This window comes from Nomascus leucogenys, chromosome 16 (assembly GCF_006542625.1).
Source record: "Nomascus leucogenys isolate Asia chromosome 16, Asia_NLE_v1, whole genome shotgun sequence".
NCBI lineage: Eukaryota > Metazoa > Chordata > Mammalia > Primates > Hylobatidae > Nomascus > Nomascus leucogenys.
This window is the reverse complement of record NC_044396.1, coordinates 20,687,980-20,706,721: the sequence shown is the minus strand read 5'-3', so window position 1 is coordinate 20,706,721 and position 18,742 is coordinate 20,687,980. Positions and strand designations below refer to the sequence as shown.

The 18,742-nt window shown below is 32.5% G+C and overlaps 1 protein-coding gene across 1 annotated transcript in view; it reads left to right on the top strand.

Annotated features, from left to right (window-relative positions):
- Positions 1-18,742, top strand: part of CNBD1 (cyclic nucleotide binding domain containing 1) — a 511,334-nt gene that overhangs the window by 403,115 nt on the left and 89,477 nt on the right. The window contains exons 7-8 of the mRNA XM_003268271.3: positions 14,729-14,866; positions 16,597-16,729. Coding sequence (XP_003268319.1) covers positions 14,729-14,866; positions 16,597-16,729 — 271 coding nt within the window. The remainder of the gene's footprint in view (positions 1-14,728; positions 14,867-16,596; positions 16,730-18,742) is intronic.

The window sequence follows — 18,742 nt, the reverse complement described above, 5'->3', positions numbered from 1 at the left end:
AGAATTTGAACACTTAGCAGTCTATGGGTGGTTAAATTATGGCCATTGGGATTGGCCAAGACTCTGTTATTGTTACAGGTGCCTACTTCTAAGGTAGGTTTTCAGTCTTGTCTGACTATTAAGCTAGGTTACAATTCATCCACAGGGACTTAAATTTAGTAGTACAGAGTCCTTCTTGGGTCATATTTAGTTTGCTTTAACCGTTTCTAGTAAGTTCCTTATTAAAATGCAACATAGGCCAGGTGCAGTGGCTCACACCTATAATCCTAGCACTTCGGGAGGCTGAGACAGGAAGATCGCTTGAGCTCAGGAGCTCAAGACTAGTCTGGCCAACATGGCAAAACTCTGTCTTTACCAAAAAAAAAAAAAAAATACAAAAATTAGCCTGACATGGTGGTGCATGCCTGTAGTCCCAGCTACTTTGAGGGCTGAGGCAGGAGGATCACTTGAACCCAGGAAGTTGGGGCTGCAGTGAGCCTGGATCATGCTACTGCACTCCAGCCTGGGTGACAGACTGAGACCCTGTCTCAAACACACAAACAAAACAAAACAAAAAACACAATATAAATAATGGTTGAACATTATGTTTTTATTAGATGTCAAAATATAAAAACCAGAAGCAGAATGTCAAAAACATAAGATTACGTTTCAGGATAAGCTTTCCTCCTTTGATAGAATTACTTTTTAATTACGAGTTTCTCTTTCTTTTCTGATGCGATGGTTAATTTTATGTGTCAACTTGACTGAACTAAGGGATGCAGAGATAGCTGGTGAATTGTTTTTTCTAGGTGTGTCTGTAAGGGTTATTTTAGAAGAGATTAGCATTTAAATAAATAGACTGAGTAAAGAAGATCACCTTCACCAATGTGGGCAGCCAACATCCAATCTACTGATAATCTGAATAAAACAAAAAGGTAGAGAAAAGGTAAATTTGCTCTTTCTGTTTGAGCTAAGACATACATCTCCAGCCCTTCAGACATCAGTGCTCCTGGTTCTGTTTTTCTGGAGAACCCTGACTAATATGCCTGCTTTGAAGAATTCCTAGTCTAAGGCAGGAATTATAAACTTTTAGCTTGGTTCTGCTACTTGAGATAAATTATTATGAAAATTTACCCCTTAGGCATCCAAAAAATGTAAACACCTTAAAAGATCCTTGTCTGTTCTGTTAAGCGATTGTATTCTGTTATCTTCCTTATGATCAGTTTACTTTTATAGACAGTTTGAACATCTATTATGTATTCATTTGTTGATTAATACAAAATAGTTTCTGTATTGGAGATGATGATGGAGTGGGAATGGGTGGAAATGCGTCTGATAGCTTCAGTTTAATGCTATGAATAGAGTGACTAAAGTAAGCACAGTTCATTGTGGGAGCAAGAAGTTGGAGCAGCAGACCCAGATTAGAGAGCTGAGGAGAAAATTCCTAGGGTTAGTGGAGCTCCTTTTATACGTGTTCCTTGTAAGATGTCACCTGGAAAGAATGATCAAAATCATGATGATATTATATATAGTGGTTTCAACCTTGATCATCATTCTTCCAATTAAAAATAATGTTTAGTGTCCTTGTCAACTTTAGTGTCCTTGTCAACTATGATGACTACAATTTATTTCTCCTTATAAGCTTGTGTGAAAACCATGCATGTTTGTATATAACACTAGCAGTTGAAACATATTTCAATTTTTAAGCTTTTTTTCAGATAATTTTTAAATGAATTGTTTTTGCCCACCTTTAGAACTCAGTATGCATAATTTGAACTGGGCAACATGTACATCTAGCTGAATACATTATTCGAAATCAACACATGCTCTGGCTGGCTTTGGTTCCTTAAAGAGGTGACTAAGATGTTACTCAGCCAACACGTAAATAAATACACACAATCACAAACAAAATTGTTTTCAGTAAACTTAGGTAAGTAATTGTTTTTTTCCAAGTGTTTACATTATATTCACATAGAATAGTATGTCATCCAACGAACACAGGTCTGTTATTCTTCTATTATTAGTAGAATGTAAACCAAAAATTATTTAGAGCAGGACCATGAAATTGTGCCAAGGCAAACAAAATTCCTAATCTTTGGTACTTTACTCCTAAAAGAGCTTAATGGATAATATATTTTATTTATACTCAACATACAAATATAACAAGCCTGGAAATGGAATTTCCAAGACCAAAGAAAATTAAATGTAAAACATTAGCAGGCAATAGAGAAGATACAACAAGAGGAAAGTAATCAATTTTTAAAAATCTAATACTATAATTTTAAGGTACTTTACACTTCACAAATATCAAATCTTAGTATACTGTTTTATACCATATATTACATAAAATATCACTATTTATGTTGAGTATTAAAAAGTATTTTATTTTATTTTTTTAATTATACTTTAAGTTTTAGGGTACGTGTGCACAAGGTGCAGGTTTGTTACATATGTATATATGTGCCATGATGGTGTGCTGCACCCATTAACTCGTCATTTAACATTAGGTATATCTCCTAATGCTTTCCCTCCCCACTCCCTGCCACACAGGTCCTGTGTGTGATGTTCCCCTTCCTGTGTCCATGTGTTCTCTTTGTTCAATTCCCACCTATGAGTGAGAACATGCGGTGTTTGGTTTTTTGTCCTTGCGATAGTTTGCTGAGAACGATGGTACTCATCATTTTTTATGGCTGCATAGTATTCCATGTTGTATACGTGCCACATTTTCTTAATCCAGTCCATCATTGTTGGACATTTGGGTTGGTTCCAAGTCTTTGCTATTGTGAATAGTGCCGCAATAAACATACGTGTGCATGTGTCTTTATTGCAGCATGATTTATAGTCCTTTGGGTATATGCCCAGTAATGGGATGGCTGGGTCAAATGGTATTTCTAGTTCTAGATCCCTGAGGAATCGCCACACTGACTTCCACAATGGTTGAACTAGTTTATAGTCCCACCAACAGTGTAAAAGTGTTCCTATTTCTCCACATCCTCTCCAGCACCTGTTGTTTCCTGATTTTTTAATGATGGCCATTCTAACTGGTGTGAGATGGTATCTCATTGTGGGTTTGATTTGCATTTCTCTGATGGCCAGTGATGATGAGCATTTTTTCACGTGTCTGTTGGCTGCATAAATGTCTTCTTTTGGGAAGTGTCTGTTCATATCCTTCGCCCACATGTTGATGGGGTTGTTTGTTTTTTTCTTGTAAATTTGTTTGAGTTCATTGTAGATTCTGGATATTAGCCCTTTGTCAAATGCATAGATTGCAAAAATTTTCTCCCATTCTGTAGGTTGCCTGTTCACTCTGATGGTAGTTTCTTCTGCTATGCAGAAGCTCTTTAGTTTAATTAGATCCCACTTGTCAATTTTGTCTTTTGTTGCCATTGCTTTTGGTGTTTTAGTCATGAAGTCCTTGCCCATGCCTATGTCCTGAATGGTATTGCCTAGGTTTTCTTCTAGGGTTTTTATGGTTTTAGATCTAACATTTAAGTCTTTAATCCATCTTGAATTAATTTTTTGTATAAGATGTAAGGAAGGGATCCAGTTTCAGCTTTCTACATATGGCTAGCCAGTTTTCCCAGCACCATTTATTAAATAGGGAATCATTTCCCCATTTCTTGTTTTTATCAGGTTTGTCAAAGATCAGACAGTTGTAGATATGTAATTAATATCAGGAGAATGTTATTCAACTTCTGTGGGTTTGTGTAATTTCCGAGGTTCCTCTTGTTAGAATGGCTTTTATCAAAAATTCAGAGAACAACAGATGCTGTTGAGGATGTGGAGAAAGAAAAACCCTTGTACACTGTTGATGAGAATGTAAATTAGTGTAGCCACTATGGAAAACTGTATAGAGGTTCCTCAAATAACTAGAAATAAAACTAACATATGATCCGGCAGTTCTACTACTGGGTATTTACCTAAAAGAAAAGAAATTAATCTATCAAAGGGATATCCACACTCCTATGCTTATTGCAGCACTATTCACAGTAGCCAAGATACAGAAGCAACCTAAGTGTCCATCAATGGATGAATGAATAAAGAAAATGTGGTATATATACACAATGGAATGTTAATCAGCCATTAAAAAAATAAAATCATGTCAACTGCAACAATGTGGTTGGAAATGGAGGTGATTGTGTAACGTAAAGTAATCCAAGCACAGAAAGACAAGTATCACATGTTCTTAGTCACATGTGGGAGCTGAAAGAGTGAATCTCATAAAGATAAAATGTAGCCTGGTGGTTTTCAGAGGCCAAGAAGGGTGGGGGTGATGTGTGGTGAAGAGAGGTTGATTAATGGGTACAAATACACACTTAGAAGAAATAAGACCTGGTGTTTGATCAGTAGGAAGATTATAGTTAACATTAATAGATTGCACATTTCAAAATAGTTAGCAGGGAATAATTAGAATGATCCTAGATAAAAAATAAATATTTAAAGTGATGGATATCCCAATTACTCTGATTTGATTATATAAATATATGAAATCATTACATATATCTGAAAAATATGTACATCTAATATGTATCAATGAATAACTAAATGCCACATTGAAAAATTTTAAATTATTTTCACATTGAAGTTAGGCTGACATAGTTATTTCAATTTATATCTCAGCTTATTCAACTGAATCTTCTTTATAAAGGACTATATTAAATTCAGAGTAAATGAAAATGTGAGCAATTGAATTTAGTGTTATGTGGGAGAAATGTTTTCTTTTGAATAAGACAGGAGCAATGTTTCTAGTTAATTATAAGAAAAAGTCTGTGATATTAAGCTCCCAAAATGTATCATCTTTTATACAAAATTCAGATCGTATCAGAGCAGTCAGTTTATACATGGATAAAGCATATAACAAATGAATGATGGTAATCCATTAGGCCAAAGTGTTTTATAACTTCAATAGCTAGTGAACATGTGGTGAGCACTTGTGTATGAATACATATAAAGTATGCATTTAAATGTACACTCCATTAAGTTTTAATAAACCTTATGTGCTAACTTTAAAAAATTCATGATTATTTAAATTAGACACTAACAACTTCTTTAATTAACACTAAATTTCACATTATAACACAGAAATATTTTTAGTTCTTAGTGTTCGCTCTTCCGAAAATTGTTAATATGCTTATAGTTAGATTTTTTACAGTGTAACATCCAAGTATGGAGGGGCAATTCTACCAAATGGTATGCTGAAATAATTATTTCTGGTGACTGAATGATGTTACTCTTATATATCAGACAGATCAATTTCCCCTACTAATAGGAAAATTTTAAAATTTCAAATAATAGTAGTACTGTAGTACCGATTATATAACAGTAGTACAGTAACAGCAATACTGAGAACCAATAATGTTTAGAAAATTATGAAATATAGCTCAAATTATTTTATTAATTGGTTTAATTTTTAAAATATATATCTGGTTGAATTAAATATTCAATAATTCCTACTGAAATTCATGAAAGTGCTGAATCGTGATGGGTGACTGTTGGAATTTAGTTAATAACTAACTGGGCACATAGGAAGAAGAAAGGTTGTGCCTCTTTATGATTAAAAAGAAGCCCAAATCTACCTGAACAGAAAAGGGAGACTGTTGTTCCAGTCAATGCTGAAGGTTTTGTTTCTCTGAAACAAATTCAAAATAACAACAAACCAATGCAAATAGGAGTACTTGAGATCCACTTGAGATTCAGTTCATGGTCATCAGCCAAACTGTGCTCTTGGACTAATAGGAGGCAGCCTGAGCTGTTCAGGAGACTTTATGTTGTGAGTAATAGACATTCATCCCAGTAACTTGTTTTCTATAAGTTCTCCAGTTACTTTATCATGAATATCGTTATTTTTTGCTGATCCACTCCTTTTCTTGCAGTCTTATCTTTTTATAAAGTAGTAAGTGTATAGCTCTTTAAAAGATTTTTGAAATAATTTAATTGACAAATAAGTTTTAAAAATGACAACACATGTGACAAATATAACCTACAAAGTAGGAATCAATGATAAATTCATTACTCTCATTACTATCTAATATGTATAAATAGTATAAGCATTGGAGAGTCTCTGTTACTAATACATTGATATTAGTTGGCTTGCTTATCACCTACAATTAATGTCTGCATATCTATATGTAGAAATTATTTTTACTTGGATGTTACCAATGCCTTCCTTCTATTAAGATGCTGTCATCTTGATCCTTCTTTCAGTTTTTATTTTATTTAAGGGAAAAGATATCAAAATGAGAATCAGACTCTTTAGGACTGTTTTTCCTATTACAAGCAATAATTTACGTAGAAATTTTTGGTTTACTTTTCCAGAATCTCCACCTTTATGAGAAAAGGCTTGGATGCCATGGTCTGGTTGCTTGTTCTGAATAATTTTGTTCCTCACTTCATAATGTGTTGATAAGGGAAAGTGAGAAAAAAGAGTCCAAACAACAGAAATGGAGAAACGGAAGTAGATCTTGTTTAAAAGAAGCTCAGTTGCTTCAATCTATTGAATGTCAGTCTGCTTTATACCTTGGTGAGGTAGCTTGCGTCAGACCAATCCCCTTGCTGAGAACAACTATAAAAGCTGAATGTAACACCAAATTAATAACAGTTTGAAGGTTTTGTAGAGCAATCAAGGGAACCAAGATTAGAGTGACTATAATTCAAGAAAGAAGGGAAATACATTATTTTGAGCCAGACATTTCCTGCTGCTTTTCCTTAGAGACATCTGACAACTTGCAAGCATCATAAGGATAAACAAATGAGCAGAAAATAGTGAATAGAACTTACAGGAACCTTAGAATGCCAGAGCACCATGAATCTGAGTTTAGTCTACCCAGGCAGTCAGGCCTTGAGGGGCCAAGATACTGAGAAAAGGGAATCAGAGAAAAGGGAGCTTGAATAATACTAATTTTTTTTTGGAAATATACATCTGGTTGAATTAACTATTCAATAATTCCTTCTTACATTTATGAAAGTGCTGAATCATGATGGGTCATTTATATATATATATATATACACACACACACATATGTATATATGTATGTGTATAGATTTATTATAAGGAATTAGCTCATGTAATTATGGAGGCTGGCAAGTCCAAACTCTGCAGAGGTGATGTCCAAGTTTGAGTATGATGGCTGAAAACTGCTATAGAGCCAGAAAGAGCTAATGTACCTGTTCTCAAGCTGTCAGGGAGGATAATTCTGTCTTACTCAGGGGAAGGTCAGCCTTTTATGCTATACAGGTCTTTAACTTTTTGGATAAGACCCACCCACAGTATGGAGGGCAATCTGATTTACTCAGTCTACATATCTAAATGTTAATCTTTACCAATTTAAATCAGAACTCATCCGAAGACATCTCCAGAGAAACATCCAGAAAAATATTTGGCCAAATATCTGGATACCCCATGATCCTTATTTGTCAAATTGATGCATAAAATGAACCATCATAGAATTGGAGTAATATGTAGCTACAAATTTAAGAAGTAGAACTTTCGCCAGTCTCATGTATTTTATAGACAGAAATTAGGAGTCCTGGGTCTGTCAAGTATAAGAGGTTCTGAAAAATATGTCAGTCTACCAATTGAAACCCAGAACCAAAGCACTGTCCTAAAGACTGAAAACCAGTCTCAAAATACCTCAATTATTGATTGGGGCCATTTAGTCTGCTCCTATACTAATTGACTGTGAGTAAAATAAAGCACCTCAGAGAAAGATGACGTATCTAGAACAATCATTGGTTTTCATACACAACATCCAGCATTGACTAAAAAGTTACCAGGAATGTCAAAATACAAGACAACATTTTTAACAAACAATAAAAAATCAGTAGAAACAAACACACAGGTAATTTAGATATTGGAGCTATTAGTTTACAATAACAATAATAATATTTTTAAGATCATATCTGACAATGAAAGAAACTAGAATAGTGAACAATAAATAAGAAAATGGAAGTTTCATAACTTAAAAATGTAAAATGAAATTAATAACTCAGTAGATGTAGTTATTAGCAGATTAGACACTGCAGAAGAGAGTTATTTAACTGGAAAATTGATTAGTAGAACATATCATAAGTAAATATGAAGAAGAAAAAAGACGAATGATAGAAAAGAACATAAGTTAGATATGAGAAATGAAAAATTCTGATAAGTATGCAATTAAAAGCCCAACAATAGGATAAATAAGAAATATAGTAGAAACAATATTTAGTCCTGCCTGAAGCAGTACTGATTGAAATTTTTTTCTGACTGTGGAAAGATATCTAATAACAGATTTAAGTTGCTGTATGAATTACAAGTGAGACAACCACAACTAGACACATAAAAATTAAACTAATGTAAACCAAAGATAGTTAAAAGTCAAAGTAGACATAAAAGAAACACACTCCAAGGTAAATTTTAATAAACTCTTAACAAATAATGAATGCCAGAGAACAATAACATATATTTTTAAAGCATTCAGGAAAAAAAGTAACTTCCAATCTAGACTTTTATAACCAGTAAAACCATCTTTTTAAATGAAAGCAAAATAACATTGTATTCAGACAAACAGTAAAGAAAGATCTCATTGCAAGCAAAGTTACAGTAAAAGGAATGGCAAGGAGACAAATTTTGGCAGAAACAAAGTTATCCAAAATTCAAGTACAGAAATGTAGAAAGAACTGAAGAACAAAGAAACTTCTTGGTGAATATGTGGATAAATCTAAATATTAGCTGACTGTATAAATCAATATTATTCCTTGTGAAGTTCCTACATGTATATAGAAATAAAATACATCAGCAATAGCAAAAACAGCAAGAGAATAGTGTAGAAAATTTTTTCCATCCTTGCCTTTCTGAAAAGTGGTAAAGGTAATATAGCACTTCCTTCTTATCTGTGGTTTCACTTTCCAGTTTCAGTAACCTGAGGTCAACTTTGGTCTGAAAATTCCATTATTATGTTTAATTGTTTTCTAAATTTATAATTTTTCTATTTAATTGTTATTTTTGTTAATCTCTTATTGTGCCTAATTTATAAAGTAAACTTTATCATAGATACCATATGTAAAGAAAAAAAACACATATACGATTCAGTATTATCTGCAATTTTTGCATGCAAAAACCAGTCTGGAATGTATCTTCCATGTGTAATGAGGGACACTGTAATTTAGGGTACACTTCAACAAGACAAGGATGCATTTGTAATAACTAGACCAACAAAATGATAATAAAAGAATACATAAGTTAAAAGAGAACATAAAATATAGAAAAAATATTTGATTAGTTCAAAATTTAGCAATAAGTAGGAAATAACACAAAGAAATAGAAAAATAGCAAATATTAAGATGGCAGATTTAAAAGCAAATATACATTAAATATAAACAGACTAAATACTTTCATTAAAAAACAAAGATTATCATATTGCATAAAGCAATACCCTGTATGATTACCCACCTTACTGGAAGGATACAGAAAGTTGCAAAGTAAAATAACAGATAAACCAGATTATACTAACCAGAAGGCCAAAGTAGCTGTACTATAGTAGGCAAAGTAGATTTTATTGCAAGAGCATCATTAAAAATAAAGATATTTCATAATGAGTATGAAATGTATATGCACTAAAAATTGTTACCTCAAAATGTATAGGTAAATATGTTTATGTTTTATATAGAGATTATATATATATTTATATATTTAAATATATTTATAAATGCTATATAACATATAAATATATATTTATAAATATATAACTATATCTGTGTAGTGAAACCACAGATAAAAGGAAATGCTTTATATTACCTTTTCCACTTCTCAGAAAGGCTAGGATTGAAAAATAATATATTCATATATGTATAAATATATGTATGAGGGACATAATAGGAAGCCATGATTAGCCAACTTTTAAAGAGAAATTTATTGGCTACATTTACAAACTGATTTGATTTGTAGGTTTTACTTAGAAAGTGCATATTCATATTATCCTGAAAGATAATTTTTTTTCTATAATTGAAAATGTATTCCTCTTTGATTCAGCATACAGGTTTGGAATAAATTTATCTGGAAAGTTTCTATTTAAGCATACAGACCCATCCCTCAGCCAATGGAATGCATTAGGTCCCAATCAGATTGTCCTCACATTCGATTAGTTCCTACTTTACCTTCCAGATATCAGCATATAGTCCCACATTCTCCCTAAGCATGTGAAATATTATAAAATGCAATATCTTTCTATTCTTTTCTTATCATGGTTTGGTTTTGAGAATGCACTTTTTATAAAGGCCATTGGAGTCTAAATCTTTGGAGAAAAATTATTTTTTCAATCTGGAGCAGTGCTTATTACTCTTGTTTGGAGACTTAGACAACTTTGAGAATATAATTAAAGCTATAGAAACTCATTCAAGAAAAATAGATTACAAATAATCAAGAACTATGGAATAATATATTAGAAGTTCAAGAAGAAGTTCATCTATTGACTAGATTATGAGTGCCTGATCTTTGTGGTTTTTTTTTTTGTCCATTTCTTCAGCCCCTTAAAAAAGAAAAAAACATGTTGTGCAAAGTTTAGAGCAAGCTACTATTTAAAAATAGTAGCTCTAATTTTACTTACAGATCTTATTTAATGTGTAAATGCCTGGAAGCTAAAAGCAATGGAAAAAATAAGGACAAAATTATACCTATGAAATACTTCTGTTTTTCAGGAAATTTTATTTTTATAAAACGCAGTTTAGAACAAATCTCATCATTATGACTTTATTCAAAAGAAAGATTTATAGATTTACCAATTCTTATTCAGAGGGAGATTGTTTGGGTTATGTATTATTGTAGAAGTTGAAAAAAAAGTGTGAGAATACATCATTTCTCAATAAACTTAGTTATCAATTTATTTTTCAGTAAAATAACATGAGAATTTACAAGTACGAGAAACTGTTGCATCTGTGCAACTCTGCCAGCTATCCCCACCGGAATAGGATTATCTATGTAGCCTTAATAAATGATATTTTCAAGAAAATTGAGAGACTGAGCTATAGTTTTATAGTGTTGTCTGATTTAAAAACTGCTATATTTATTAAAAATTCAGAAAATACAGAATATAAAGTAGACCATGATTATTACCTGCAGTTTTCAGATATAACAACTGTAATCATCTGCTATATATCATTTAGATATTTTATGTATATTTTTAAAGGTATCACAACAAATTACACATGTATGGAAGATAACTCAGCATTCTGTTTTTTTAATTATACTTTAAGTTTAGGGTACATGTGCACAACGTGCGGGTTTGTTACATATGTATGCATGTGCCATGTTGGTGTGCTGCACCCAGTAGGGTGGAGTCAGCATTCTGTTTCAAAGTCACGTTTTAAATTTCTTTAATAAGTGTCTAAAATTTACAAATGTAATACATACTTTTTATGGCCATTGAAACAAATACAAGGAGGTTGGAGGAAATTTTAATAAATATTCTGCCATTTTAGCTCCATCACTATCCCCTGAACATATGAACCGTATCAGCCTGACATGTACGCTTGCACATCTTCCTCTGAATTGACACTGGCATTTAAACAATTACATACACATATGGATTACTCTTTTTGTAACTGTTCATTTTGTAAAAAACGATTTTTAATATACTATCTACTATTTTTTTCATCAGAATTCTTCCAGGCTAAGATATATAGATGTAACTAATTTTTACCAGTATATTAAAACTTAGACTTGGTTGAATTCCTTAAAATGTATTTATTTCTACAAGGTAAATTCTTAGGAGATGGGTTTCTGGGTAAGACACTGCATACATTTTTTAGTTTAATAGATATTGCCACATAATTTCTCATTTTTAAAGGTTTTTACAGTTTCCAGAGTTATAAATGAAAGTTATCTTCCTAATCCCATAGGTTAGAGGACTTTAATATTTTCAATCGGGTGGATAAAAACCATGTGGCATTATGACATTAATTACAATTTTCTGTCTCCTACTGAGATTGAGCAGGCTTCTTTTGTGTGTGAGTCATTTGGTTCATTTCTTCTGGAAATAGTTTTTCTTCTAAAAATATTTTTGGTATTTTTCAATTACTATTTGTTTTGGTTATTTTCTCTTAAGTCAAATTATAGATGTTTATTAGATATTTGAGGTATTATTCTTTGTATTTGCCATTTTTGTAGGAAATATCTCTCACTTCATTGCTTTATTTTTTTGTCATTGTACTTTTTTCAACTTGTATATAATTAAATTTGTAATTTGAAGGAAACCTATACAATATTTTTCTTTCCCAGCTCAAGAATGTAAAGATACTCAAATATTTTAATTCTAACTTTCTGCTTGTCTCTTCTGAGTTAATATTTGAAAGCAATTTAAATCTCTCTTATTTTAAAAAAGTACCATATTAGTCATTTAAAAATTATTATATATCAATAATGCTATTTACATTTAAAATGTTTTTGGCTAATTATTTGCCCTCCATTTTGGATTCAGTATTGTTCTAGCTGAAATTCATCTTTTAGTCATTTGTTTCATATAATGTCTAAAATTATAATCTTGATTCTTTACTCTTACTCTAAATTGCTATTTCAAGTAAATAAAGAATTCTAGGTTGAAAGTTATTTTTCCTGAGCACTTTTAAGATAACCATATTTACAGAACAAAATGGAAAATTATAAATATTAATATTTTAAAAAATAATTCAACTAAAATAATTGGGTGTGTAAGGGGTATTGGAAGTTTTATAATTTCCTAATTATTAATATTAGGGAGTCTGATGGTATTTTTTAATTAATTGAGAAAGAAATCCTTAAGAATATTATTCAAAGTCATGGAGGATTTTTGCTTTTATAATGGCTTTTTGGTAATTCCAACTAATGCCCTAAAACAATAGATAAATTGAAAAAATGTAAGTGGACAATATCTGCTTGAAATTATTGATAGCTAATGAGATTGTAAATAGGAGATCTAGCAGAGGAGAAAGATTAGGAGAATATACCAAATTCTGGGCAGGAATATAAAAGCAAATGCATCTTTCAGTTTTGTGTGTTCTTGTGTGTTGGTTTGGACAACTCACTTCTTCCCTCAGCTCTGGAAAACTTGCAGCCATTATCACTTATGTATCACCGTTTTCCCGTTCTTTTCAGTTTCTTCTAGAGTTTCTATTAGATATATGCTAAATGGTCTCCATCTATCTTCGGTAGCTATTACAACCCCCTTCTTTTTTCCATTTCTTCTATATTTTATTCCAGATTATTTTCTTGTATATTATCCATGTAATGAATTCTTTTTTAAACTATCTTTCATCTACAAATTATTGTGACCATTATTTACAGAAGTTTTATTTTGTTCTTTTCCAAAATACCTCTTTTTTGCTTCCATCATGTCATTTTCTGATTTTTATAGTCTACATATTTTAAATATTTGTAGTTTCTTTTAGGTTCAATTTTTTTCTCCTTCTTCATGGACTTCCCTTTATGGGGTTTATTCATTTGTGTGGCTTGTAATTTTTTTTGTTATGATTTTGTCATCAGCAAGGATTGCTCTCTGTGGGAGTTCCTTTCTCTCTGAATTTATACATAAGGTTAAGTTTGTATAATACCTTCCTGGATCCTAAGAGTTTTACTAGTTGTGTACTAGGCTTTTTATTGATTTTTCAGCTTTGGGTCTTCTAGTATGCCTAAGTGTATGCTCTGTACTCATTCAAGTTGCAGACCTAGGTTCTTGATTTTCTAACAATTCTGTCCTGTTTCATGGCTAGATAGCCAGCTTCTATGTGGCTTTCATAAAGTACTGGATGTAGTTCTTCCTGTCCCCACTTCACAACTGGGGCAATCCTCCAAGTTCCTAGACTTTAGGCAAGGAGGCGCAATTCCAGGCTCTCACCTTGCATGGCTCTGAGTCCCATCTCCTGTTCCTACATGTACAACAAGCCTCAGAACTCAGCTCTTCAGGACCTTATTCGGGTTTGATAGGACTCTGGCCCACCTTGGCCTCAGCTGTGACTGTTTGACATTTTAAATTTCCTCTATATATTTGGACTTGCAGATTCGAGCTCAGTTATGCATTTAGTTAAAAAGAAAAATAGTCTATGGATTTGAAGCTGAAAAATGGAAGTTTTCCCATATCATCTTAGATAGGCATATCGACCTGATGTTTTCCCTAAGAAGCTCCTCAGCCTCTCATAAAAATATGCTCCTTATCCTTCACATGCCCTCCACTTTTTCCCAGGTAAATATAAATGTAGGTTCTCTGTGTAACTATATATAATATCATTATAACCTAATAACTCATGACATGTATTCTAGTAGTAACATTTTTCCATGCCTAATATTTATCGTTTACATATTAAATTAAGCAATCATCCGTAAATATATATTAATGGTTTATATGCTGTGTAACATTTTATTCATTTTTGTTATTACTGAATACTACCAACATGTGATAATAAAACAAACAAGATCATATATATAAGTGTACAATATTTCTTCATTCTTTGAACTACTATTTATTGAATGGCTGCTATATTCCAAGCGCTCTAATAGGCACTTTAAATCACTGAATAAAACAGAAGATTTTTTATGTTATTTTCTTCATGTCGGTGAAAAAGAATGGCCATTTCTCTTGCCTTGGGAAGTGACGTTGAGCAGAAGTAGTAGGAGCCTTCCATGCAAAGACAGTTTAGAACCCTCTCTTTCATAGAATGAAAGCTTGACCTACAATCCAATCCTTCACTGGCATTTTTATGTTGATGGGTGGTAATAAGCATTAAATTGTCTCTGGTATTTTTACAGCTTAGCAAATGGAGTACCTTTGGGACTCTGGAAGTTATACCTCAGATTGAATCGGAAACACAGATGTTCTCGGTGGTGACAGAAGACGATTGTGAAATTCTTAAAATCCCAGCAAAGGGATATGCAAAGATAAAGGAGGTAAGATGATATCTAATATTATATATAAACAAAAATTGGGTGTAAACTCAAGCTACATTTTGATTCTCAGACAAAGATATCTATATCTGTTTTATTTTTAAATTTTAATTTAACCTAGAGACCATAAAAATGTTGTTTATTTGACGAAAATCACTTAAGAGTGCTGGTGATAGGTAGGTGAGGTGTAAACAAAGGTCTCAATGAATATATTTTAGGTAATTTTTAAATACCCTTTGGCTTTTCATTAATTTCAAACTCATTATTTTATTCATTCATTCATTCACTCATTAATTCATTCAACAAATATGTGTTTTGCATGTTTGCAGCATGTCATATGCTAAGAATACTAGAATAATAAGACAGATAATAGTACTGCTGCTTTCCCAGTCTCTATAGTCTACTTTAAAAGGAAAAATACTTGAATGTGATTGGCATGATATTTCATAATCACAACAGATATCAAACTCAGAGCTGCATGAATAAGTGATAACAACTTATTCTGATTCCCTAATTCTGCGTTTTTAAGATAACTCATTTACTTAAAGTTTAAAAATTTATTCTCTTCTAATCAAATCCAAATTTTTTCTCGACTCCTATTTTTCCTCCTTTGGATAGTAGAGGAAGTTTGTATAAATAATGAGATTGCGGCTAGTGGTGGTGGCTCATGCCTGTAATCTCAGCACTTTGGGAGGCCGAGGTGGGTGGATCACCTGAGGTGGGGAGTTTGAGCCAGCCTGACCAACATGGAGAAACCCCTTCTCTACTAAAAAGACAAAATTAGCCGGGCTTGGTGGCACATCCCTATAATCCCAGCACTTTAGGAGACCAAGGCAGGCAGATCACCTGAGGTTGGGAGTTCGAGACCAGCCTGACCAACATGGAGAAACCCTGTCTCTACTAAAAATACAAAATTAGCCGGACGTGGTGGTGCATGCCTGTAATCCCAGCTACTCAGGAGGCTGAGGCAGGAGAATTGCTTGAACCCAGGAAGTGGAGTTTGTGGTGAGGAAAGATCGCACCATTGCACTCCAGCCTGGGCAACAAGAGTGAAACTCCATCTCAAAAATAAATAAATAAATAAATAATAATGGGATTGAAAGGTTTCCATGATCCTGCTGTTTCATCTTTTTTTGAATGAGCTTAAGCCAGGTGCAGGTCCTGCAGAAAGCTGGCATAAGCCATGGTTCAGTGCTCATGTGGAGTGGAGTTGAGAAGACATCCATCTTCTTGGGTCTCCAATGGTGGGGAATTCTTGTGATTAGAGATAGTGGTCCCAGTGTCAGTAGTGCAGGTAATTCTCTCAGAATTCAACGTTATTCCAAATCCCTGATGTTCATTTGTTTTGATTTTCAGAGTGGCTAGCTTTAACAAAAAATTCTGTATGTTTTGTTTTTATTTCCCAGATATCAGTACCAGTTTCTTGATTTTATCAAACACAACTTTTTAGTTTAATCTTGACAATGACAGGGTTTTTAAAAAACTTCTAAAACATTTATAGAAGTATATTATGAAAGGTGAGCAAATATAATGTTAGTAAGTAGATCTGAAGATTAACATTTTAATATGTCTATATGGCCATAGAGTGATGCTCTGATAAAATTCAAATGTATTCTATACTAACTTATATTCATATGGCCTTTATTTTACTTCTCTTACCATTTATCTATTTGCTATTTCTTTGATTTTAAATTGCCTATTATTAAAAATTTGATAATGACATTCTATTTTAGGAAAAAATAAAACTTGAAAATATGCAAAAGTTGAAATTAATCCGTATGTGTCCTTATTATGAGGAATGGCCTACTTTATCCATATATGAGCTAATTGCACTCCTTAAATGGAAAAAATTTCCTCCAGGTCATGGTGAGTTTAATGCAATTTTAGATCATTTTGTTAGCATTCTGTTATATTATTGGAATTGAAATTCTTCATAGTTGTAATATTTTATACAATATTTCTTCATATAAATATTCTCTAATTTATTTGATAATAACATTTGAATTGGACATTTAGATTATTTCCTGCTTTTTATTAAAAATGATAATGTACTGGCTTGAAGAGTGGTCTCAGGACTAACCTTACTTTAACATCTCTCTCTACTCCCTATAACTGTTCCCCCCTTGCTCCATCCTGACAGTTACTATAAGGGCCAAACTGAAAAGGATAAATACTAGAGGGTATAGCCACTCGCACAGGAGAAAAGGAAAAAAACCATTTTTTATTTTCCTTTTTCCTGGGTGGATAACTATTTAAGCAGCAAGTTTGCTAATCTGTACTTGTGCTACATATATTAGCCATGGAAAAAAATAATTATGGAGAATGAGTGAGGCCTAGATAAGAGAAAGCATCAGTAAAGCACCTACATTTTCAATATTCACCATAGCAAGGATGCACGGATTTCCTGGATTATGTGTACACAAAAAGTGTGGGTGGTATTGGGTCATTTTGCATGATTTGTCCATCTATGAAAGCCAATTTAACAAGGGTTGCTAACCCAAGAGGAACTGTGGTAGGATGGGCCAGAGCTTTAGGTCTCTTTTGGTAAGGAAACACAATTGCTACATGAGAGAGCCACAGACAACAGAGAGAGGACGGCAACCTCACCTCTCTTTCCTCACAGCCAGTGAAGGAGCCAGAACTTAGATTATAATGGAAGAGGAAGTGTTTGAAAGAAATACTTCTACCCCAAGTCTGCCAAGCCACAATTATAGTGAGGGACATTTTTAATTTAAGTTTGAGATTAAAGTTCTAAAACGAATGAATCTGACTGGTAAATTCTAGACAGCAACTATTTTAATAATAAAAACATGGCACGCTAGTTATGAAATCTGGCTAAGGTATCCTTTGAGGGAAACACTGTAACACAGGAAAACAAGGTTCAGCATACCAGCAGTTCTTTTACTGAAAAAAAGTAAATATCTTTAGAGGCATGTTTATGCTTCAAAAAGCAGGGATACTCTAATAAACCACTTAAATTTGGTGAGAATCTAAAACCTTTCTTGTATTTGTTCCAAATTTCCTTCTACTGCTTGCATTTATATTATATTTATCATGTTTTTGAGATGTAGCATTTAATCCATGTTTAGTCAAATATTTTTGCTCATAAATTTGAATGTTTGTAATATTATGTTTTTGTTTATGACATATTTTTTCCTAATTAGTTATAAATGGCATTTTTTTAACCAAAAGTACAAATGGAAGGCAAGTAGTCAACTGACTTTTAGAAAATCGAGAATTGAATATTTCTAAATTCCCCATGTTTATTACATAGAAACAGATGAGCATCCCAGAACCAGTTTGATACCTCGAGGTACCAGTGATTCAAGTACCTGTGATGGTGATGCCTTTTTGATCCTTCATTCATCCTTCACTGGTCTCTTTTGTTTTGGACAATATTTTCTAATGTAGCATATTAATTCTTTTAATAATTTTTCACCATATTTGCTATTTTTCATGGTTGCTTTATTTTTTATGGTTGTTTTGGATTTGTCACGGTTTTGTCACAGGTTTCCCACTTTGTATCAGAAATATCAAATTTTGATCCTTGCCTCTCTTCCATGCTTTTAATAAAAATATAATATCTAATCCTTGCCCATCTATCATTATATTAATATTTTTGAGGTGATTAGAAAGGAGGAAAGAGACCATCATAAAGATATTTTAAATTAGGGGTCCAAAAGAATTTGAAATTTGGAAAGGGGAGAATGATTGTGTTTTATTATGTTTGATTACTAATGATAATAATCTGTCTCTTGATCTAAAATATCAATCAAAAGTACTAAAATTTTGCATCAAAGTGCTAAAAAGGTACTGAGACAGCTAATATACTGTTTCCTAGACTAATATTGAATTCAAGTTCTTTTTTGTAAATATCTT